General features: G+C 33.2%; 4 protein-coding genes across 10 annotated transcripts; 3 read left to right on the top strand and 1 right to left on the bottom strand.

The window, feature by feature from the left end:
- Positions 1–4684: 4684 nt before the first annotated feature.
- Positions 4685–12769, bottom strand: LOC100740607 (E3 SUMO-protein ligase PIAS2). 5 transcript variants are annotated; one of them, XM_033324932.1, is made up of 9 exons: positions 12361–12769; positions 11402–11568; positions 11058–11159; positions 10793–10937; positions 10402–10692; positions 10022–10123; positions 9652–9892; positions 9163–9579; positions 4685–5004 (listed from the first exon to the last, which is right to left on the bottom strand). In XM_033324932.1, exons 1-9 carry the CDS (start codon positions 12382–12384, stop codon positions 4928–4930), a joined length of 1566 nt encoding a protein of 521 aa, XP_033180823.1. In that variant the 5' UTR covers positions 12385–12769; the 3' UTR covers positions 4685–4927. The 5 variants fall into 5 exon arrangements, with proteins under 5 accessions (XP_033180823.1, XP_003485893.1, XP_012249803.1 ...); XM_003485845.4 differs by lacking the exon at positions 4685–5004 and adding an exon at positions 7330–9052 and having other exon boundaries at positions 12361–12761; XM_012394380.3 differs by lacking the exons at positions 4685–5004; positions 12361–12769 and adding exons at positions 7330–9052; positions 12043–12354.
- On the top strand, positions 4872–8074 carry LOC100740730 (acetylcholine receptor subunit beta-like 2). The gene is made up of 13 exons (XM_024372604.2): positions 4872–4988; positions 5089–5213; positions 5383–5540; positions 5617–5661; positions 5734–5843; positions 5929–6109; positions 6247–6403; positions 6494–6621; positions 6690–6865; positions 6962–7114; positions 7177–7301; positions 7551–7663; positions 7847–8074. Exons 2-13 carry the CDS (start codon positions 5162–5164, stop codon positions 8054–8056), a joined length of 1608 nt encoding a protein of 535 aa, XP_024228372.1. The 5' UTR covers positions 4872–4988; positions 5089–5161; the 3' UTR covers positions 8057–8074.
- Positions 12770–13919: 1150 nt separating the features above from the next.
- LOC100740487 (DNA polymerase iota) lies at positions 13920–17883 on the top strand. Of its 3 annotated transcripts, none has more exons than XM_012394392.3 (3): positions 13920–14123; positions 14462–14653; positions 14786–17883. In XM_012394392.3, exon 3 carries the CDS (start codon positions 14866–14868, stop codon positions 16561–16563), a length of 1698 nt encoding a protein of 565 aa, XP_012249815.1. In that variant the 5' UTR covers positions 13920–14123; positions 14462–14653; positions 14786–14865; the 3' UTR covers positions 16564–17883. The 3 variants fall into 3 exon arrangements, with proteins under 3 accessions (XP_012249815.1, XP_012249814.1, XP_003485892.1); XM_012394391.3 differs by having other exon boundaries at positions 13927–14272; XM_003485844.4 differs by having other exon boundaries at positions 13927–14400.
- Positions 17884–20487: 2604 nt separating this feature from the next.
- On the top strand, positions 20488–22335 carry LOC105682121 (chymotrypsin-2-like). The gene is made up of 5 exons (XM_012394393.3): positions 20488–20747; positions 20875–21034; positions 21119–21368; positions 21500–21637; positions 22057–22335. Exons 1-5 carry the CDS (start codon positions 20696–20698, stop codon positions 22204–22206), a joined length of 750 nt encoding a protein of 249 aa, XP_012249816.1. The 5' UTR covers positions 20488–20695; the 3' UTR covers positions 22207–22335.
- The last annotated feature ends 1486 nt before the right edge of the window (positions 22336–23821 follow it).

The raw sequence follows: 23821 nt of genomic DNA, 5'->3' as shown, positions 1-23821 counted from the left end.
CTCCCCTGCCTCTTCCTCGACCGGTCCACCCTTGTCAACTCTGTCGTGCTAACAGTCACGGCAATTACAATGTATCGAGACATGTTTGCCATACATACGAGTCAAACATTCGATCGATAAGCGTTGTAGAAATATAAATTGGTTGTCTTCTTTTATAATAGTACATTAGAATAATAAATCACCATATAAGAGATCAGAAGAGCTTAACACTGTACCATAATATTAAATTTTGTTTTTGAAAATGCGATACTCGTCTCCTGTTTGTCTATATATAGAAAAACTAATAGTTACAAAAGATTAGAGAAGTAAAATTTTACCTTTTGTATTTAAATTGATATGATCTTCTAATGAGTTCGCATAACGTGATTTCCTATAACATCGAGTATAGCCACGTAACCTCGTGTTGTCCGCTATATTTCCTAATCACTGAAATCATCTCTTTTATATCGCAATTGCAGATTAAATTCTAATAAAATACGATAGTATACCGTGTATAGAATCGTACACACACAAAAAGTGACACATGTACCTTACGTTGTCCACTGCATTTTCTAATCGAGTTACGTAAACATTACTTTTCGTATATGCCAAGCTCAAATTAAATTCTAAGGAAATAGAGATCGCCGTAGCACGTGTATTAAATCGCTAGATTGGAAATTATTAACAAAAAATTCATTTAATCGTCGCGAATCTACGGAAAGACGGATTGCTCTGGAGGCAAGTGACCAAGACGCTAATTTCCAAGGGAGGCGACAGGAAAACAGGTGCGGATATCGTACGTCCGCAGTTAAATGCAGCAACCGTAAGACAATAATCGCGAGGATAATTATATTAATAACGGATGGAGGTCAAACGCGACTGGCTGGCATGTGCTGGCGTGCATACGATAGTAAATACATCCAGCGTGCGTACGTGCGGAATACATATGCACGAAGCTATGTCGTGCTTGGTACGTAACTCACCAGGATATTGGATACTCTGTTATCATAGTAAACCTCCATCCCTTACTGAAGCCGGTGACGACGTAATTATCTCTAGTAATTAAAGTACACACCTACTTTGCTCGATATTGGCTCTTTAGAGCCTGCCGTGGACGAAGTGTACGGAATTATGGAAATCATAAGCAAACAACGACGTTTAGATAACGTTGCATAAGAACGATACTGACCATCCAGCGATCCTAACGGACCCCGTGTCTCTCGGTTCTCCGTCGAGATTGCACAACTTTCACGGAAAACATTGGTGAAGAGTAGATTATAAAGATGCAGATCGTTACGAATATTCCAATTTTCTATTGATATACACAAAGTATTTACTCTCAATTCTCTCGAGGTTAAGCGCAGAGCAATTCGTCGCAAATTGAACATCCTGGAAATGTAGCTCAGTTGAAGAGGCAGTAGCAGTTTCAAACAGCGAATTACGTAAATGAATATGTTTAAGAAAGTATGTGCAAGCGGACAAGTTAAATACATCAGAGTTTGGAGATACTTGATACAATTGGAATATCGAGGATAAAGATCGACGAATAGTAATTACAAATGGAAATGATATTCTATGTTTTTAAGTAACATAGCTTTATAAAACTAAATGTATTTTTACATCGTTTTCTTCGTTTTCCCCATATCGTATTTAACTTTCAATTCCCAGATGCCTATATTTTAAAATTTTAATATATTAACGTAAACGTCCGTTTATAAATATCAGAACATCTGTTGGTCTTGTACTCGGTTATTCACATTGATAAGGAAATAATTAATTAGTTAAAACTTTATATTTTTACATGATAACGATCCAAAATACATGAATATCTTGTTTTACTATAAGTGTTCTAATATTGTACTTATGAATAGAGGTGTGTGTACATGTTAATATCTATCGATTCGTATCCATTTCATAAGGCGAGTATTTCGATCAGCATAAATGGAATACGTTCGTAAGATTTTTTACTTTTGGATGGCTCTGCTATTCTCGTAGATTGCGATCGATGTGGGACAGCAAACAGGGAAGGCAGTTACTCACGTTATACGATGAAAGCATTTGGCACCTGAAGCCTTGCATTTGCAGATTTGTCTACGTCTCCCCTAGACGTTCGCCATTCTCCTTTCTGGAAAATTGTAATGCACCGTCTTCTTGCCGACCACCAGCTTTTAAGGGATTTATCGAGCTCCACATTAAATGGCACTGATCTTAGTAAATCCAGATGGAATTCCCGTGTTTCCGCCACTTGGCGTGGCTTCCAGGATTTGGCGGTAACCGTCGTATCCCTACGCCAAAAATCGATTTATTCGCATTAATCGTCGGCTTGCGGAGTGCACGACATATTTCCATATTAGGATTAAGTGCCCCGTCCCGAAACGACGGACAAAAACGCGATGAGAAATGTCCTCGATAACGATGAGCTATCGGTTGTAATACCAATGTCGCGACGCTTTCTCGTTTCACGCGAAACGTAGTCTAACAAATAAAACTCTGTTTCAATCCTGTAAACGTTATAATCTGTGTAACAACCGCGAACGTAATATCGACAATTTCATGTTCGTTCGACGAACATGAAAGATTTAAACTTTCAGTAGGTGCCGCCAGTTTTATCTTCATCGTCTAAACTTCTAAACAACTCATACTTCGTGAAGTGAGATCTCAATCAGCCGTTTTTAAAAATTAATCTTCTAATCTGTGTGTCTGTAGTCATTAGTTATCACGCAGATTTATGTAAAGCTAGCATATTACCAACCTTAAACGCTATGTCCAAAGTTCGCATTCAGTCCGGTCAGTTCGCCACTCAAAGTGGCTTTGTGAGAACAAAGGATTAGGACTGTGTGCACAGCTATTACGGTTACAAGTCCCAAAGCTAATGAAAACGGGTTGTAATTAGTCCAGCAACAATTATATATTTTACGTAAAATAACCTTCCTCACTCGCCTATAGTTTCTCGACTATGAATTTCTAAATAATTTTATATTTAAGGAAAACAATACAGCCAACCATTACTACCTTGCTTTATTAGGAAAGATCGCAATATAACTCGAGACCATAATTCTATTTTACAATTAATTATAATGTACAAATCATCTATAGAATATAAACTAACTAATGGAAAGGAACAGAAAAAACAAACAACTGCCAATAGAACTGCCTCATAGAACACTGGCGGTAAAAATCAAGATTTCCTGAAAATGATGTCGTTACTCAAAGATTTTATTCTCTGGCATAATTCAAGATGACCGAATAAAAAACCGTGCTAGAATGACCAGCAGGTTCGGTGGACTGGCGCATCTCGCGCTTACGTTTCTTCCAGTAGAATAGAAGAGTGGGTGGAGAATAGACACAGTGGAGGTAGTAAGTGGGCTAGTAAGTCTCGCGATAACAGTTATAAATGACCCTCTCGAAGCACGGCGCCGTACCACCCAACCCTCAGCTATGCGCCAGACACTGGCTGCTCCGTAATCTAACACATGCCCGGACAATATAGTCGTAAAAGGTACTAAACAAACATACGCTAAGTGGCCTGGTCGCCGCGTGTGCGCAACTATACCACGGCTGTTTACGTATCCTTGATCGATAATCGTATATACGTGGGATATTGTGCGGTCGCAAGTCGATCCTTCCTAGGAGAGCTGTTACACTACGGATGCTACTTTTGTGAAGAACATATATCTCCGTTCCAAGCGTAATTTTCGCTGCAACATGCCCGGAGTACTTTACACTTCCGCAGTTACTCCTTTGACATAATTACGATGTTTTCTAGACACGCGACCATTGTCTGAAACATGAACGTGGTTTTGTACTGTGATCGATGCTCTAGGAAAGGTTAGAGGATTTTTCTACTTTACGAGATGCTAAATTGACAGAGTTGAGGATTCAATTCAATTCTATGAGCATCGTTATAGATTTTTATAATAAAACTTTAATCCACAATGGTCCTACTCTTTTACGAGTGCTGCGTGGAGTGATGTCGATGTTCTACCCTTTCTTGCCTATCGATTGTTACGCTTCGCTTTTAATTAACCTCTTACGAGCATATAGCGTTAAGTAGGTTGTCTTTGAGTGTTCAATTCCTTTCCTGGCAGTACCTATTGATCGTATTTGATGAATAATATACAAACTGTTAAGTATATATAAATAATATTCTCTTTTTTATAAATTTGCAAAAGCAAGAAAGGTTAGATGATGAATATTATATATTATAACAAAATGTTCAAACATCTACGATTAATTTAATTATATAAAACAGCTTACAAGTAAACCAATGAAAAATACTTCCTACAAAGTTGCATTTGGTAAACATTGCGTCTGATAAAAGATTGTACGTATTGAGAAAAATGCACGTCAAAGTGGCTACGAAACATATAAAAAATCATGATACAGTACACATCATTTTACCGTAGAAGAAAGGATGTATCGAATATATTGAATTCTTAGATACCATAAAAAATATCTCTATCGTAATTATACTAATAAAAAATTTGTATAAAATACCATTTCATAATGATGTTCTGTGAATAGTATTCCAAAAGAATTGCAAGGGTGCATTTGGCTTCTACTGCATTATAGTACAGAGTGCGCTACCTGACGAACAAGATTCATACAATGTCGGTAATTCATTTTTAAGAAATCTGAATTAAAACGTTCAAACAAATAATATTTGCTACCTAATTAAAATACAATAGTAAAAAACAGCTAACAATTCATTTTAGTTACCTTTATGAACGCATTGAAACGAATACAACATAAATCCACTGAAACAAAACAAAACGAAAACAAATCTTAAGACGAAAAATGCTTGTACGTGATTTGGTACAGACTGAAGGCGCCAACCTGTGGACGATTTGAAAAAGATGTGCGCGCATCGTTAATGCGCATGCGCTGAGATGTGAATTTGTAACAGACGAAATACATTGAAGTGCAAACTGGAGCAAGTGTCATGGCGCTAACTTCGGATATCGATTTTGGTCCAGTGGGATGCAGAACGCTCATTTTCTACTGATAAGGTTTTCCACTTGTCAGCTGGAAGAAAAATATCTAATATGATATCGATTCTTTTTACATTTAATTAGGTTAACTTAAAAATTATTGTATGTGTGTGCATAGGTGAAAGTGTTTCTACTGGGAGTGGTCACTGCCATCTCAATCTTACACAAATTTGTAAATAGTTACATTTAAAATGCGAATATTGACGTTTAGTATTCTTCTTAATGCCCTTCACATTATATTCGGTAAGTGTTTCACCTTTTTACATTGTAAGTGATTGAGAGTCATTTAAATTTTTTAAGAATTATATCGTAATGTATGTTTCATGTTGTCGTGTGATTTGAATGCGATGAACTCGATTGTTCTTACATAAAGAGTAGAAATTATGACTAAAAAGATTTGTATTTCTTCTAGGTGCTGTTGGGTTAAAAATTTACGAGGCAAACCCTGACACAAAAAGACTTTATGATGACTTGTTGTCGAATTATAATAGACTTATACGCCCTGTGAAGAACAACACCGAAACCTTAACAGTAAAGCTTGGTTTAAAGCTCTCGCAGCTAATTGAGATGGTATAAAGTCATATTTTGTGATTTTGGTTGTTTTTTATTCAATAAAGGTATTGTTAATATTTTTTTTAATTTACAGAATTTAAAAAATCAGGTGATGACTACCAACGTCTGGGTGGAACAGGTAAGAGCTGCTGAAGAAATATACCTATCTTTATAAACATATTTTATTCACTGTCGATATTATGCATTTTAGAAATGGATCGACTATAAACTACGATGGGATCCAGAAGAATACGGTGGCGTAGAAATGCTATACGTGCCTTCCGAAAATATTTGGCTACCAGATATTGTCCTATATAATAAGTAAGTTTTGATGTATGTTACAACTTATTAGCAAGTATTGAATTTGATAATCATGAAAAGACATCAATTAAATATAATTTCATAGTGCCGATGGCAATTACGAAGTAACGCTTATGACAAAGGCTACATTAAAGTATACCGGTGAAGTATCTTGGAAACCGCCTGCGATTTACAAATCATCCTGTGAGATTAACGTCGAATATTTCCCATTTGACGAACAATCGTGTATTATGAAATTCGGCTCATGGACGTACAATGGCGCTCAGGTTATAATTCAAAAATATCGTTAATCATAAATAATTTTTTTAATACAAATCAAATAGAAATAAATTAATTTGAAAATACAAATAATTGACGTCAATGTTATTTACCAAAAATACTTTGTAAAAACTTTTACTGATAGGTGGATCTAAAACATATGAAACAAGAAAGTGGTAGCAATTTGGTTGCAATAGGAATAGATTTAAGCGACTTCTACTTATCAGTTGAATGGGACATTTTAGAAGTACCAGCATCCAGAAACGAAGAATATTATCCATGTTGCACAGAACCTTATTCTGGTGAGTAAATAAATATATTTGACATCTATATTAACATACAATTTATACAATGATACGAAATGTAAGTGCATTTTAATATAATTTATACAGATATTACATTTAATATTACGATGCGAAGAAAGACATTATTCTACACAGTCAACTTAATAATTCCTTGCGTGGGTATTACGTTCCTTACGGTACTTGTCTTTTATCTACCAAGTGATTCAGGTGAAAAAGTAAGCATTAAAGAGAATAATAAATAAACGAAAAGGTATTTATGCTGTAAAAAATTGAATTTTTATAGGTATCGTTGTGTTCTTCCATTCTCCTCTCGTTGACGGTGTTCTTTTTACTATTAGCCGAAATTATTCCACCAACGTCACTAGCTATACCACTTTTAGGAAAATATTTGCTATTTACCATGATTTTAGTCACTTTGTCGATATGGATTACCGTATGCGTTTTAAATGTTCATTTTCGGTAAACTAAATTCCATTGTAATAATTCTAGATTAAACACTAATTATAGTATCCTATTTATAAATTACCTAAAGTTACGTATAAATTTCTTATATAGGTCTCCATCTACACACAACATGTCACCCTGGGTTAGACGAGTATTTTTAAATTGGATGCCGCGACTTTTAATGATGCGTCGGACACCGTATTCAACTCCAGAATATGATGATACGTACATGGATAGTGGATATACTAATGAAATAGATTTTAGGTAATTATACTACTGTTTATCGAATCCTGAAATAGAAAACTTTTCAGGAGTATACATTACAGTTTTCCTGATAGTGTTAGTGATTACCCATTGGAATTGAAAGGAAGTCCAGATGGATTCGAAAGTGTCACCTCGCAGTATAAAAATATACGAGAAGACGATGCCCGGCATATACCGCATGCATCAGGTAAATATTTAAATTACTCTACAATATATAATATAATTGATACAAAATTTTATTAATCAAATGTATTGTGACAGTGCATTCTATGACACATATAAAGAATTACATGATAGCGATTGAAATAAATAAACGTGTATTGGAATTAACAGTAACCCTATAATTCATGGATGTATATGGCGCGGCACGTTATATTACAATTAATGTCATGTAATAGTTTCTGAAATGTACATTAACAATGAGATACTGTTGCAGTCACTGATAGTGAAAATACGATGCCACGACATTTGTCTCCCGATGTCATATCAGCTTTAAAGGGTGTGCGTTTTATTGCTCAACATATAAAAAATGCAGATAAGGATAATGAAGTAAGTTGATCAATAATTCAACAATTCATTGTTTGAATATTCATGTTTTACTTTTGATACTTTTCTTGATAATTTAAGGCTTCAATTCTAAAAATTCTTTTTTAAAAATAGTATATATATATATATAACTTCTCGAAATAATATATGATACATTTTCCCTCATATATTTTTTAATATTTTCAGGTTATAGAAGATTGGAAATTCGTAGCTATGGTTTTAGATAGACTTTTTCTTTGGGTTTTTACATTGGCATGTACTGGTGGAACACTTGGCATAATATTTCAAGCACCAAGTTTATATGATACAAGAGAACCTGTGGACCAACAACTTTCTGGAATATCGTTTCGCAATTATATGTATCCAAATGTAAATGCGCCTATGCAAGACGAATAAACTTTGAGATTCGTGGAACATATGACTTACGTATAAAAACCATAATACAAAAGTATTAAATTATTAATATTCTATTTATATGAATTTTATCTATTTTATTCCTTATAACTTTAGATCGAATTTCACAAACAGAAAGTCTATAGCAAATATAGTCTAAGCAGTTTTATTAACCCTGATCAACTAAGAAACTTAATAAAGAAACAATTTCTAGAGGACTCAAATTTAATTACATTAATAACGCTAGTAATATAATTAACATATTTATATTAATATAAATATTTGCACCTTTTATTTTCCTCTTTCATTTACATGTCAAGGTTAATAAGAGGCTTACACTACAAAATAAAAATAGTTTTATTATTTTGGATGAAATTCCACAATGATGTTTTCGATAATGAAAAACTATACTAAGGTATCTTATTAGTTAGATTGAGTTTGATTTTCGAGACGTTAATTTACATTTTTTTCTTTCATCAATTAAAATAATATGCAATCACTCCCTCTCTCTCTCTCTCTCTCTCTCACTCTCTCTCTCTCTCCCCCTATATATATATATATATATATTGATTATACAAAGGAATGCTAAGTTGTTATAGTTAAAAAGAAATATTATTTTGCTCCTTTCTTTTTCAGTTTTAAGTACCAAAAGTAAAAATGTCATGAATTCACTTATACTTAACTTTATGTAGTAACTTTTTTTTTTAAATGATCACAGAACTAACAAAATTTTGGTTTTTGTCCTATATAAAATTTGGCAATTTAATAGTAGCAATAGATATAAAATATTCTACTCTAAATCAATTATCATCAATTCTGGTGATTCACTTGTACTGCTAATGGAGCTAGTTTGTGACTTCTTTGGCGAAGAAGTACCACTAGCTATCTTTTTTGTACTTTGTGTTGGTGTGGTACGTTCATCATCATCATCACTGTCTGATATTAGATCAATAATAACAGCTCGTTTCTTTTCCTTTGGAGGTGTAAGATTGCTTTCATCTAAACAGTGATATGATTACCCATTTATATGTAAACACCCATAAACATAAAAACATTTATTTTTAAATATGTCATATCTTTACACATATTAGAATGAAATAAAATCTTACCGAGGTCGACTGTATCCACATCGATTTTACGATCTTGCGAATTTGTAACAACTTTTGTTTCACTCTTCTCCTTATCCTTTTCTTTCTTTAGAACCAAATTTTCCCATGACCCATCTTGCAATAATTGAATTTCATTTACATCTGGCAATAGTTTCTTAGAGTTCAACACTTCTTGAAAGTAGCCATCGATAACGAGATTATCATATAACGCTGGCTTATCACAAACTGGGCAATTCCATGTCGGTTTTCTTTCATTCATTTGAAGGAATAGGGATGCATCAAAACATTGTAAATGTGAACATGTCGATGCACGACATGGTGTACACATTCGCATCTTGCCTAACGGACAAGCTAACGATACTCTAAGCGATGTTGTCGCTATTTCACTATCCGCATCTTCGTTAAGTTTCTCCTTAACTAAAAAGATCATTATTTCAATAGCATTCATTTTCAACAATACCAAATAGTTCTAATTACATAACTACTTACTTAAACCTCTTGTATAATCCGAATGTCGAACTCCCCTACTTTTTAACCTTGATAATAATTCAGCACTTGAAAGCTTTCGAACTAAATATATCGCAATTGCGTATCGTCTGCCGTAGTCTGCCGACCACGTCACGTGAATTTGATTCGCTACAGTAGGAGATAATTTAACTAAAGGACTAATATTGACAGGCCGTGGCGGCCTCTTTGGTTCTACTCCTGGCTTATTAGTAGGTATTGGATTCTGAAATAAAAAATAAAACATTTCATTTGTGAAAGTAAAACATTTTACTATACTTTCAATGTAGGGTAAAGAAATAATATTTTCATGTGTGTATGTATATGTATATTCTTTATATTTCTGTCTACTAACAGGTAAAGGACATAGTTTTCCATTAACTTTTACTGCAATGCTTGGTGGAAAACAGTCCTCTTGTTCACACGATGTTTCTTGCAAACAAAATCGCATCTGTATCTGAAATAGCCATAACACAGATTGTAGGCTCAACAATCAAAAATATAAATTTAACCTCTTAACCTATGATTTACGTTCGAAAATTTTGGGCCGATTTACGTTTGATCCGATCATCTACTGTGGGCTATGCTCGTAATATTTACGTTTGGCCCGATCATCGTACTACGGGCTATGCTCGTAATATTTACGTTTGGCCCGATCACCGTACTACGGCCTATGCCCGTAGTTGTAGGTTAAGGGGTTAACATTAAGAAACAGACTCTCCCTGTAAAATGTACCTGTACTGTGTAATCCATTTTACTTCCTGCACGACAATCTCGTGAACTTGCTACATCTGTTGACTGCTGTGGTGTTAAATGAAACATAAATGTATTCTCTTGAAGTCTCATAGATCCTTGGGGCATTAAACTAGATGGCTTCAGCAATTCAGCCAATAAATCAAAAAAAGGTAGCTTTCTAAGTCTAACATCTGGATGAACAGGATATTGATTTCTAGGTTGTATTTGCAATGGTGATGGTAAAACTTTTGGTGCATATGGATATGGATTATAGGCTGCACTTGTTGTTTGCTGAAATATTAATATGTCATATGAATATTAAAAAACCACTACAAAAAATAATATAGAAGTTTTATATAATTTTATATAGAAATCACATTACATAACTTACTTGTGGTGTTACGTTGGCATACGCTGTTGACTGATAGACTGGATTTGTTCTAGGTGCTTGAGGTAGAGATGCTTGATGTGCAGGTGGTAAATCCTTTCCACTAGAAACTGAAGACTGTGACTGTTGCTGTTGACTGATAGCTTGTCTTTACATTAATTACAAGTAAAAAACAACATTGTTAAATATATCTTATATAATTAATTATATACGTTCTTTATAAACTTATTTTCTTTGTATTATCTATCTGTTTGTTCTATATATTTACCTTGTTGTGTAATAATTTCTGGAATGCATGTTTTGATCTATTTGTGGCTCCCCAGAACTACCTGTTTGACCATACATTTGATGTGCAGCTAATTGATCAGCTCTAAACAAAATTTTGAAACAAAAAATGAGTTTGTGACTTTATCTCAATAATCCACTGACATTTATAATACTTAAAGTATAACAATATGCCATAGTAGATATAAAAAGAAAATCATTTTCAATACTTCACTAAAATAAACAAACAAAATAATTAAAAATTTAATAAATGGTGATAGAGGTAGTTAATGATTTAGTACAATCTACAAGAACAATTGTATTGTCATTAATAAATCTTATACTCACTGTATGGATTTATATAATTCACGTATTTTGAGTTGAATTGGATGGGATCTCAAACGTAACAATTCTAGTGCACGTGCTTGTAATTCGTTCTTTCTACCTGATTTATTTCTACCAGCAAAACCAAGAAGCATCTGAAGTTCAGACACTCGAAAACTCAATATCATATTCTGCAATCATAAAATTATAGCATGCATACATTTTATATAATACACTTATTCTAAACTGTTATTTTGATAAAAGGAAAATATATTTTATAAATAACAATGTATTAATAAGAAACAAATTAACATTTAAATTTATTATCAATTCTATTTATTTCAATTCAATTACATAAGAAACATTTTATCTATTATATTGGCTTGTATAAACATAATTGCAGAAATACGGAATAGAATTTGAAATACCAGGCATAAAGATCATACTTCAAGTTTTCTATTCTAAAGACAATCACACCACACACATAGAGTATTTTCATCCATATCCATATTGAATGAGAAAAATACAATAATGAAACAGAATTTATTTTTGCAATCATAGATAATATTATTCGTCCAACAATATTTACGAATAAAATACATATGATTAATAACAAAGAAACACTGACAACGATTTTAATTTAAAAAAAAAAATATTTAGGTTACCTGTGATTATGAAGATATTGACGTTTTTTATAAGCTTTATTCGGTAAAGGCAACATAATTATAAGCACAATATATCGTAAAAAAAATTCTATTGATTAATCTCAATATTTCACCGAAGAAAAAAGATAATTATAACAATAATGAAGAAAAACGCGCTTAACAAGTACTAAGCGTCTAGTAATATAATTCACTGACGCAAATAAATCGCTGATAACCCGGATATAACCACGACAAATTCACAATGCAGACTTGCCGACTTTTCTCTAAAATTTCACACATAATCTAACTGCACTGCACCACTTTTAATACCTCACTCACCTCTAATTCTTTGGTCTCCGCCATCTTCTTAGACGATTTTTTTTGCGAAGCCGTCTTGCCTATATTATTTCCAACTTTCAATACAAAAATTCTCCTACCCCTTACTTATTCGAGTTGTTTGTATCGCAACTCGCTTCTATATTTTTCTTGCTTTTTAAGTGCAAGTATCGAATAATACTATTTTATGGCGCGAAATTGATTTTTACATTTCAATTTCGAGATCGTTTTAAAAAATCTAACTTTTCTAGGAAAGCTCAATTCCTATAAAAATTTTTAGTTCAACCGCGTGCGATGAAGTAATTATCGATATTTGACACTTCGTTCGTTCGAAATGCGAAAAAGGGTTTTCCAAGATGGCTGCTAACAATTTATTTGGAGTTCAACTTCAATTTGTATAATTCAATAAATGTACAACATTATAATAATTTCTTTGTTAATTAATGTTAGAAAAAGAGCTGTAAAAGAAGTACAGAAGTTTCAAGAAAATCATAGTTTCAAGTTGTCTTCGTCTTCTTAAACTTTTAGTGAGTGTACACGCAGAGGAAAATCTTTGAATATATTTGCTGGTTATATTTCATCTATTAGATTGCAAACGTCCAACCAAACCTTTAGCATTCCTTTGTAGCTGATGTGCAATATAAAATGTTTTAAAAATATATAAAAATTGCAAATGCAAATTACGATAACGAAACACAGTCATATATTAGAAACACAAGTGAACAATACGATATAAAACCTATCAAATTTTCTGGAGTATCTATTTTTATAGTAATTCATCTTTACTATATTCGTGATATATTCTTACTAAATGATCTACAATATGATTGGATTATATCTAGGGGAAACATAAGTTTTATTTTAGATTTTATCTATGTATTTTAAATAATTCCCCTAGTTTATTTTAAATATTATTGGCTATCACTTCATGAAAACGCACCATTATGTAAATATGTGCTGTATAAAAGTCTGTGGTGTGCTGTCTCTAGTGAAAAATATATTTGTATCATAAAATGATGATACGTGCATCTATCTTAAAACATTCATATGCACCAATATTTAGAATGCAATTATAAACACACACACACACACACACACACACACACACACACACACACACACACACACACACACACACACACACACACACACACACACACACACACACACACACACACACACACACACACACACACACACACACACACACACACACACACACACACACACACACACACACACACACACACACACACACACACACACACACACACACACACACACACACACACACACACACACACACACACACACACACACACACACACACACACACACACACACACACACACACACACACACACACACACACACACACACACACACACACACACACACACACACACACACACACACACACACACACACACACACACACACACACACACACACACACACACACACACACACACACACACACACACACACACACACACACACACACACACACACACACACACACACACACACACACACACACACACACACACACACACACACACACACACACACACACAAAGGTATCTTTAATAATTCAAAACATGGCTACCATGTGAAAAATAAATTAGTCGCATTACAGTTTGTAAACAAATTTCTATTTAGTTTTTACGGTAGTTTTGTTTCGTGCTAACAGTCGAAACTTATCAGCGGTAAAAAGAATATATTTCTTCAATGAAATTTATAAGAAGTTGATGTGGCTTTCAGAAGTGAGTCATTCGTGTTTTTTAACAGCTCCAACTACAAATTAATGTCCGTTCAATGTGATCTAACGGATTTCTGGAAAATAAAAATATATCTATACGTTAATATTCTATGTGGTTGTGAGATATAGCTTCCAAATGAACACTAAATAATGGTAACCTTACTTTATGATCTAAGGAAAGTTCTGAGAAATAATAATAAACTATTTTAATAGCCGTGCTATGGAGTAGTTTATTTAAGAACGAAAATGATAACTTGTTATACAATTATAAGTCTCCATATGTAAGTTAAAAATAATAAACAGTTTGTATGTTTTGACTGCACAACTTAACCTATTTTTTAGATATACGTCTACAATTAAACATATCGACAAGCAAACACTTCTATATTCAAAAATTATTGTAAAAATTTATGCTAAAGTGTGTTAATAACGTGTGTGTAAATAATAAAGAAAATTACTCTTTGTTAGTATCATGAATAAAATTGAAATCTGCACTTAAGAATATATTTTTCAGTAAATTTGTTTTTGAAAAAGGTAATAAACTAATTTTGCTATTTGGCTTTATTCATTATGTTGATAATTGTAATATGTTAATAATGATAATTATTTACAAATCATTTAGTTTTACCATTTATAATGCTAATTGAGTATTTATTACTATTACAGATTATACTATGTTGAAATATTGAATAAGTCACTTATGTGATAAAGATTATATTTATAATATTGTTTGTAAATTGACCTCAATGGATTCTATTGAATTTGATGCAATTATCAGACATCCGAGAACCATAATTCATATAGATGTTGATTGTTTCTATGCTCAAATAGAGATGCTTAGGCATCCAGAGCTACAAGGCAAACCATTGGGGGTGCAACAAAAAAGTATAGTAGTGACAAGCAATTATTTAGCACGAGAACATGGAATAAAAAAATGTATGTCAGTACAGGAAGCTTTACAATTGTGTCCAGGACTGGTGTTGGTAAATGGTGAAGATTTAACGAACTATCGTCACTATTCTGCTAAAGTACTGGAGATATTGCATCAGTTTACTCCATTAGTTGAAAGATTGGGTCTTGATGACAATTTTATGGACGTAACTTCTATTGTACAAAAATATATGAATTCTGGAAATAATTCAGAGTTAAATTTAAGTATTAACATGGAAGATGAAAATCCAGTTGGTAAAGTATTTGGTACCTCCGAAGAAGAATGTCCTTGTGGCTGTCATGCTCGATTAATTATAGCTTCCAAAATTGCAGCAGAAATAAGAAAACGAATTTATAAAGACTTGCATATTACATGCAGTGCTGGAATAGCACATAATAAGCTTTTAGCAAAACTGGTGGGATCATTACATAAACCAAATCATCAAACACTAGTATTCCCATGCAGTGCACCTATGTTCTTGTCTACTATAGGATCTGTATCTAAAATACCAGGTGTTGGGCAAAAAACTGCACAATTGTTAATTTCCAACAACATAAAAACAGTGGATGATCTAAGAAAAACACCTTTGGAAACCTTAGAGATGAAAATTGGTATTGATTTAGCACGAAAATTAAAAGATAATGCCGAAGGTATCGACGAGACCGTCGTTAAACCAACAGGAAAGAGACAGAGTATAGGTTTAGAAGATGGTTTCAAGAGTGTTTCTTTGGTAGCTGAAGTAGAATCAAGACTAGGAGCACTTCTGAGAAGATTAACAGAATTAGCTATGGAGGATGGTAGAATTCCCATTGCTATGAGATTAACTGTTAGGAAACATGATTTTAATAAACCAACTTCTGGTAAAAGAGAAACTCGACAATGCGCTTTACCGAAACACCTATTGCCTTCTACAAAATCTGGTGTTTATGATCATGCTAAAATGTTGGCACTAGCAATGAAACTATTTCACCGTACTGTCGATGTTTCTAAACCATTCCATTTAACTCTTTTAGGAGTTGCTTTCACGAAATTCGAAGAGAGATCTTCTGGAAAGAATAGTATTACATCTTTCTTGCGAAAACAGGTCGCTGTTCAGTCTGTTCTAGATATAAGCTCGGAAGAAGGCGTTTCCGACATTAATCTCGGATCACCAATGAGCGTAAATCAAGATAGTAACGACGGTTCTACGATGAGTACCACCTCCTCGCCAGTTTCGAAATCAATAGGTGCTAACAACCAGAGTGCGGACGATGATGTATTGAACGAAATAGAACCTTTACCAAAAAAGACTAGATTGGAAGTATGGTTGAGTGGACGTAGAGAATCTCCGAGCAACGAAATGGCTGATCTTCGACTCAGTCCTTCATCACCAATGCAATTATCTCCGAAAATTGATGCGGCAGTTCTTAAATCTTTACCCATCGATATACAAAGAGAAGTGACCCGTTCCTGGCCGACGACTAGTAAACCAAAACCCAATAATATACTTAAATACTTCATAGCCAATAAGTGACGGAGTTCTATGGCCTAGAAATATAATATAGCCATCGTTATGTACACACTTACACACCTACAATATTGGATGGCAGCACCATGTGATACTATGAATTTAAGTTACTAAATATTTTAAATCAATTTATGATTTTGGGTATTAACTTTCTGTATACACATATTTTCTAGAACATTTACATTAAATGAATGTTGATATAAAGTAACTTTATCGTATAATTTTGATCATTTCATTAAACATCACAAAAAAAGACCAATGTGAATTTGCATAAAACAGCTGTATAAAACATATTTTTATTCATTTCTTTTTGACGAAATCAAGCACAATTGGTACTTAAATTACCTAGAATAGTCGGGCTTTTTTTGAGTTGCTTTGCATTTAAGGTGTATTCACAAAAATGAAAGAAAATGAAAATGTAAATCGACTATCAATGAAAAGTATTTCTATTTAAGTAGAATTCTTTATTATAAATCAAAGATAAAGTATTGTAAAATAAGTTTTATTTTCATCTTTCACACATTCAATATGTATGTTTTATATGATTCTTAATACTATCGCGTATTTCTTAATGTTTAATATTGTTCGGATGAATAAAAATTAAGATTAAGTAAGTTAAATACTTTTGTATTAGAATTATGTTCTATGTAATTCGCCTCTTTTTTTTCTCTCGCTATCTTCACAATTATTTCACTGTGAGTATTTCAACGGCAGGAAAGTATTTTTATTTACACTTAACTAGTGTGCGTGATTGATGCACTTTCAAACGTAATCCGTCTCGTTAAACGAGGTGCTGGCATTTGATTTTGTACGTACTATCTAGCTATTAAATTATAATTGTATGATTTAAAGTTTAAAAATGAAACGAAATAATGTTTATATTTTTATTACTATCGATGTTATTCTATGTGTAACGGGTGTTACAAAAGACATGCCGTACAGAAATACTCAATCGCCCCTAGCGTGCTACTGGTAAGGAGCACCGTTAGAATAAGATAAGCGTAATTTATAATATATAGTTATATTAAAAATATTAGACAATCATAAAGTTTTATCGATTCGGTATGGTACAAGGTGAATAATTATAATATACGTTTAAGCAAACACGGATAAGACAAAACGAAAAAAAGTAAGCCAACGATTCACGCAGTTTCAAATTATATTATATTATACACACGTTTACTTTCACACGATTTACCGAAAAGCATATGTGCATTAAAGCGTGATCGACGGCAAGTGATACTGAAACAGTAGCTTTTGTACACGATCATACTTACATAAGGGAACGGACAATTTATATATATATATATATAGCTCGAATAATAACAGAATAAAAAATTCTAGTCAAAATCTATTCTTTTATCTCTCGATAGGGGTTTTCCGACCATGGGCAAACATAGGAAAATATTTCTAATAGGTGTCGTTTCTATCTTATTTTTGTCTTGTTTCACTTTCACCAATCTTATTTTTGTTTTATATTCAGCTCCTTTAAGAATTACAAATAAAATAGCTTTTAAAGTATATTTTAATTTGTTTACTTTTATGAGATGAAATTTTAGTTCATTAGAAGTTAAGATATATTTTCTTCTTTAACGATATCGCGCCTTCTCCACTATATTCTTTAAAGAGTTAAAAGATGGCAACAAATCAGTTTTGCCATAAAAGAAGTTCAGTTACAACTTGTAGTAACGATTACATATTTGGTTTGCCCGATTCATGTTTCTTTGTCGATCAGTGACTCAAAGAGGATTATCCGAGAGCGTTATTAAACGAGCGCGCAGGACAATTTAAAAAGGCATAAAGCTGCACAATTTATTCCATTATGACATGACTCACCCTGATTATGTTCCATTCAAGACGGTGGCTGGGTGATTGGCCTCATTCAAATTGTATGGTAGTGGTAAAGGTCTAATTCTGTCGTTATACACGAACGCACTGTGTACTCAAATTAAATTCATATTGCTTTTAAATACCGCTATATTACATTGGAGCAATAATGCCCATAGAGGCGCATACGTAAACAGAAACTATTTCATTTCTAATAACTTGAGTGGAGATGTACATATGATTTCAGATGATTTACTTCAATGATTTCAGCTATTAGGTGTGGTTTAAAAAGATGTTGGATGAGTTGTGAAATGGATAAGGAGTAAGGATGTTTTAACGCAATGGAATATGAGAACATGAGAATAAAGAGAACATCAAAGACGTACAACTTGAACTTCCTTTATTTAAATGAATCAGAGGTAATATGAACCGTCGATGTAACGTTGCTTGTACAAAAATCAAACTCAACTTCATTCTGCATTGCCTGCTTTTAATTCTTGAATACTATCAACGCAATTATCTGAGAAGTGCGAGCTATTGCGTGTTATTCTAATTAATCCGAACTTCGACATTGACGAACGGATATGGGTGTCACAACCGCTCATATTCCCCGTGGTATATACGTATAAAATACTCATATATCTCACAACCAGAAGTTAATAATCAGAATTGTACCGCTTCTCCCGTGCATACAAGAAAATAAATAAACATAGAAAAAAAGCTTGGCCATAAGTAACTTTTTTCATCGCGTATATATATATTATATATATATATATATATATATATATATATATAATATATATATACGCGATGAAAAAAGTTACTTATGGCCAAGCTTTTTTTCTATGTTTATTTATTTTCTTGTATGCACGGGAGAAGCGGTACAATTCTGATTATTAACTTCTGGTTGTGAGATATATGAGTATTTTATACGTATATACCACGGGGAATATGAGCGGTTGTGACACCCATATCCGTTCGTCAATGTCGAAGTTCGGATTAATTAGAATAACACGCAATAGCTCGCACTTCTCAGATAATTGCGTTGATAGTATTCAAGAATTAAAAGCAGGCAATGCAGAATGAAGTTGAGTTTGATTTTTGTACAAGCAACGTTACATCGACGGTTCATATTACCTCTGATTCATTTAAATAAAGGAAGTTCAAGTTGTACGTCTTTGATGTTCTCTTTATTCTCATGTTCTCATATTCCATTGCGTTAAAACATCCTTACTCCTTATCCATTTCACAACTCATCCAACATCTTTTTAAACCACACCTAATAGCTGAAATCATTGAAGTAAATCATCTGAAATCATATGTACATCTCCACTCAAGTTATTAGAAATGAAATAGTTTCTGTTTACGTATGCGCCTCTATGGGCATTATTGCTCCAATGTAATATAGCGGTATTTAAAAGCAATATGAATTTAATTTGAGTACACAGTGCGTTCGTGTATAACGACAGAATTAGACCTTTACCACTACCATACAATTTGAATGAGGCCAATCACCCAGCCACCGTCTTGAATGGAACATAATCAGGGTGAGTCATGTCATAATGGAATAAATTGTGCAGCTTTATGCCTTTTTAAATTGTCCTGCGCGCTCGTTTAATAACGCTCTCGGATAATCCTCTTTGAGTCACTGATCGACAAAGAAACATGAATCGGGCAAACCAAATATGTAATCGTTACTACAAGTTGTAACTGAACTTCTTTTATGGCAAAACTGATTTGTTGCCATCTTTTAACTCTTTAAAGAATATAGTGGAGAAGGCGCGATATCGTTAAAGAAGAAAATATATCTTAACTTCTAATGAACTAAAATTTCATCTCATAAAAGTAAACAAATTAAAATATACTTTAAAAGCTATTTTATTTGTAATTCTTAAAGGAGCTGAATATAAAACAAAAATAAGATTGGTGAAAGTGAAACAAGACAAAAATAAGATAGAAACGACACCTATTAGAAATATTTTCCTATGTTTGCCCATGGTCGGAAAACCCCTATCGAGAGATAAAAGAATAGATTTTGACTAGAATTGCTAGTTTATGACTGTTCTCCTCTTAAGTGGTAGCGGTACCCGGTCGGTCACGAGTTTTCTTCGGTTTTATCGCAACATACGTGAGATACATTCGAATAAGCTTTTTTTGTAGGTAATATCTGACCTAAATTTAAATACTGGCCAGGTGTGTCTTTAATTCCCACGGTCATTAAAAACATACTTGGTATAAATACTCCTGAAATGTGTCCAGTATACCAGATTGATAGCTATTCGTTACAACAACAAAAAGCAAGTGTCTTAAAATGTTTTTGTTTCTTTATATCTTCGCCATTATAGCAATACTTGAAGCATCAGGTAATAATTCTATTTAGAAAAATTATCATTTATTCGTAATTGAACTTTCAAAATATAACGGCTTAAAACTGCAAATTAAATTTAAAAACTAGTGAGATGTATTACTATATAAGATTATTAAATATAGGCGCAAGTATAAATGAAGTTCCAAAAATCGTCGGCGGTTCTGTAGCAGAGGACGGACAATATCCGTATCAAGCCTCATTACGTTACAAAAATCGTCATTTTTGCGGAGGATCTGTACTGAACGAGAGATGGGTACTAACAGCTGCTCATTGTTTATCAAGGTAGATATTAATTTAATTTCTTAAATTAGAAAAATCTAGATACCTTTCTCTTTCACTGCTTATACCTACAACCTATCGTTTTAGTTTCAACGATACGTCCATAGCTGTCGTGTTAGGTTCCAATACTTTAGACAAAGGTGGCGACGTATATCAATCTGAAAAAATAATTAGCCATCCAAAATACAGTTCTATATTGATTAGAAATGATATCGGACTGATCAAAGTGGACAAGGACATCGTTTTCGGAGACAAAGTGAAGCCCATCGCGTTACCTAATGAAAACTTCGGCAAAATAGATTATCCCGCTGTATTATCTGGTTGGGGAACTACTAGCGTAAGTACCAACTATTGTGAATTATAATTTTAGCATCTTTCTTTTATCAAAACAATTATATTCGTTAATTTTTTTTTCCTTATATTTGAATGATTGTGAATGCGGTACCAATTACGTACAAATGATTAAAGTATCCCGGACAAACGCCGAACGATCTATATTACATACAGCTAAGTGTAATCGATCAAAAACAATGTTTAAACGCCAGCTTCCGTGTCACCAACGACAATATCTGCACACTTAACAAGAGAGGTGAAGGCGCTTGTCACGTAAGTGCATTACGTCTAGTACTCGAGAAGAGAGCTCTTTCATGTCAAAGGATCCCTCAACTAAAGCAGCACTTTTTTTCTTATTTGTCGCGAAAACCGTGTCGTCGAGAGTGTAACAACGAACATTTAAGCTACTATTAAGTTTCTCTCACCTAGTTCGAAAAGAATTGCTGGAAGTACGCGGAGGAAATTCCAACCTTCTTGTTGTTAGTTAGATCGAATGTTTGTGTCAATAAATGAAGTATTAAGCTCTTACGTTAGTATTATGATTTACAATATGACGCACACTTATCAATATACTTATATATATTTGCAGCATGCAAACATTAGTTTATTCTATTATTATAGTTAAGGATGAGATATTGTTCTCTCTTTTTTTCTAATAAACTATATATATTGAATTATTTATTTTCAAACAGGGTGATTCCGGTGGCCCCTTAGTTGCCGACAATGAACAAATTGGAGTTGTATCCTGGGGAATACCATGTGCAAGAGGTCGACCGGATGTCTTCACCCGTGTCTACAGTTATATTGATTGGATCAAAGATCACATAGAAAATAAGAATTAGATAGGGAGATGATTGAATCTAATTAAATTACAGTTAAATGAATGTTACATGGTGGATTATGTACACCTTTGCACTTTGTGATTTCTCAAAGAATACAACTATGAAATAAATCATTTAATTAATTACAAATGTGATATCTTTCTTTAATGTTACTTATAAGAGGAGAAAATGTTAACGCAAGAAGGGTAGTCCAAGAACTTTTAAAACAAAACCGTAATCTGGGCGAGAGACTAAACAAACGTGCCCCGTCTTAATAAACGAAGACATCGCATTCGTGCGTTAGCAAAGTATCAATTTACCGAGCAGTTGCTCTGTTCCTTTTATTCAATTTCATTTCCAATATACTATTTGCATTTCTCGTATGTTTTTCACATTGCATGATAGCTGTAATTTATGTTAAGTTATATACGCTGCAGTGCGTCCTACGCTTATGCAAATGCACTTTAAGATGACACTAATTTTGCGGCTCGTATGCACAAATTAATGTCACACGTACCTAATTCGTTGAATTAGATAGAACATTTAGGAAACCTATAACATTTATACGGGAAAATACATGATTTGTTATAAGCACAGTTAGAATTAATTATAGACACTCAATACATATCTAATACGCAAATACCGGATAAATCTTATAAGATAAATCTTAAATCTTGATTTGTAATACATACTTTTGTTTCATATTTTATTATTCTATTTCACACTATTACATGTATAATCTTCGTTTAGAAGGTCATGCACTCGCTAAATTTTAAGGGATTAAAATAAAGATCTTGAACTTACGCATATTCAATCCTTGAAAACGAAGTGATAAAGCTTTATTAAAGTTAGAAATTTATTTCCACTAATATAATTTATATAATAAAAATTGTGTGACCGATGATTGTAGAGAGCGGAAGAATAAAAGGTATTCTTGATATTAGAATGCAGTAAGAAATCTTCAATCTCAATTTCGGTCAAGCGTCGAATAACCTGAATTCAATGGCGCATGTCCGAATTGTGTGCATTGAAAATCGTTTCAGGACTAAGAAGGATGCTGCACGTAGTAGTACATCCTTGGAAATTTCAGATATGTATAAGATTCAAAATTATTATGCATTTCATTTATAACCGACATATAAAATGTTTTATTGATATTATTTAATCAAGTAAGAACATAATTAATTGAAGTAATAAAGGTTCTTTGCGATTATAATCTAACAGAGATCACAATACCTTTATAAACCCCTCTGGCTACACCACTGGTAGCACTTATTCAAAGATTGCCAACATCGAGGCCAAGGATGCGCACTGCTACCCCGACCTCGCCAATGTTTACAAAGCACGTGTAATCTATGACAGATTGCCAATACTCGAGATGCATCGGACCTAAAATAAGTATCAAGTTAATGCAATAATTTTTTTAGGAAATTCGATGAAAAACAATGATAATTTAATAGAGTGAAAAAGAAAACCCTGGACCGTGTACTATAACTAGCGTTTATCTGTAATGAAACGTATGACCTAAATCACGGAGCGCACGCGCCATCAAGCAAGGACAGTTTCGAGGGTGTGCTTTCATCCCCTGTTTCTCGTGTCTCGCGAATTTCTCATTGCTTGTGCCTGTCCGTGTGAT

Source organism: Bombus impatiens, unplaced genomic scaffold, assembly GCF_000188095.3.
Source record: "Bombus impatiens unplaced genomic scaffold, BIMP_2.2 scf_0083, whole genome shotgun sequence".
In the NCBI taxonomy this organism is placed as follows: domain Eukaryota; kingdom Metazoa; phylum Arthropoda; class Insecta; order Hymenoptera; family Apidae; genus Bombus; species Bombus impatiens.
Note: the sequence above shows the minus strand (reverse complement) of the source record. Positions and strands in the feature narration are given on the sequence as shown.

Excerpts from the sequence above, each read along its gene's own strand:
- LOC100740730 (XM_024372604.2), top strand. The coding sequence starts at position 5,162 with ATGCGAATATTGACGTTTAGTATTCTTCTTAATGCCCTTCACATTATA. Across the intron at positions 5,541-5,616 it reads TCTCGCAGCTAATTGAGATG|AATTTAAAAAATCAGGTGAT; the intron begins GTATAAAGTCAT and ends TTTAATTTACAG. Across the intron at positions 7,302-7,550 it reads GCATATACCGCATGCATCAG|TCACTGATAGTGAAAATACG; the intron begins GTAAATATTTAA and ends ATACTGTTGCAG.
- LOC100740607 (XM_003485845.4), bottom strand. The coding sequence starts at position 12,384 with ATGGCGGAGACCAAAGAATTAGAG. Across the intron at positions 10,938-11,057 it reads AGAAATTATTACACAACAAG|ACAAGCTATCAGTCAACAGC; the intron begins GTAAATATATAG and ends ATTAATGTAAAG. Across the intron at positions 10,124-10,401 it reads AAATGGATTACACAGTACAG|ATACAGATGCGATTTTGTTT; the intron begins GTACATTTTACA and ends TGGCTATTTCAG.
- LOC100740487 (XM_012394392.3), top strand. The coding sequence starts at position 14,866 with ATGGATTCTATTGAATTTGATGCAATTATCAGACATCCGAGAACCATA.
- LOC105682121 (XM_012394393.3), top strand. The coding sequence starts at position 20,696 with ATGTTTTTGTTTCTTTATATCTTCGCCATTATAGCAATACTTGAAGCA. Across the intron at positions 20,748-20,874 it reads AGCAATACTTGAAGCATCAG|GCGCAAGTATAAATGAAGTT; the intron begins GTAATAATTCTA and ends TATTAAATATAG. Across the intron at positions 21,369-21,499 it reads CTGGTTGGGGAACTACTAGC|TATCCCGGACAAACGCCGAA; the intron begins GTAAGTACCAAC and ends AAATGATTAAAG.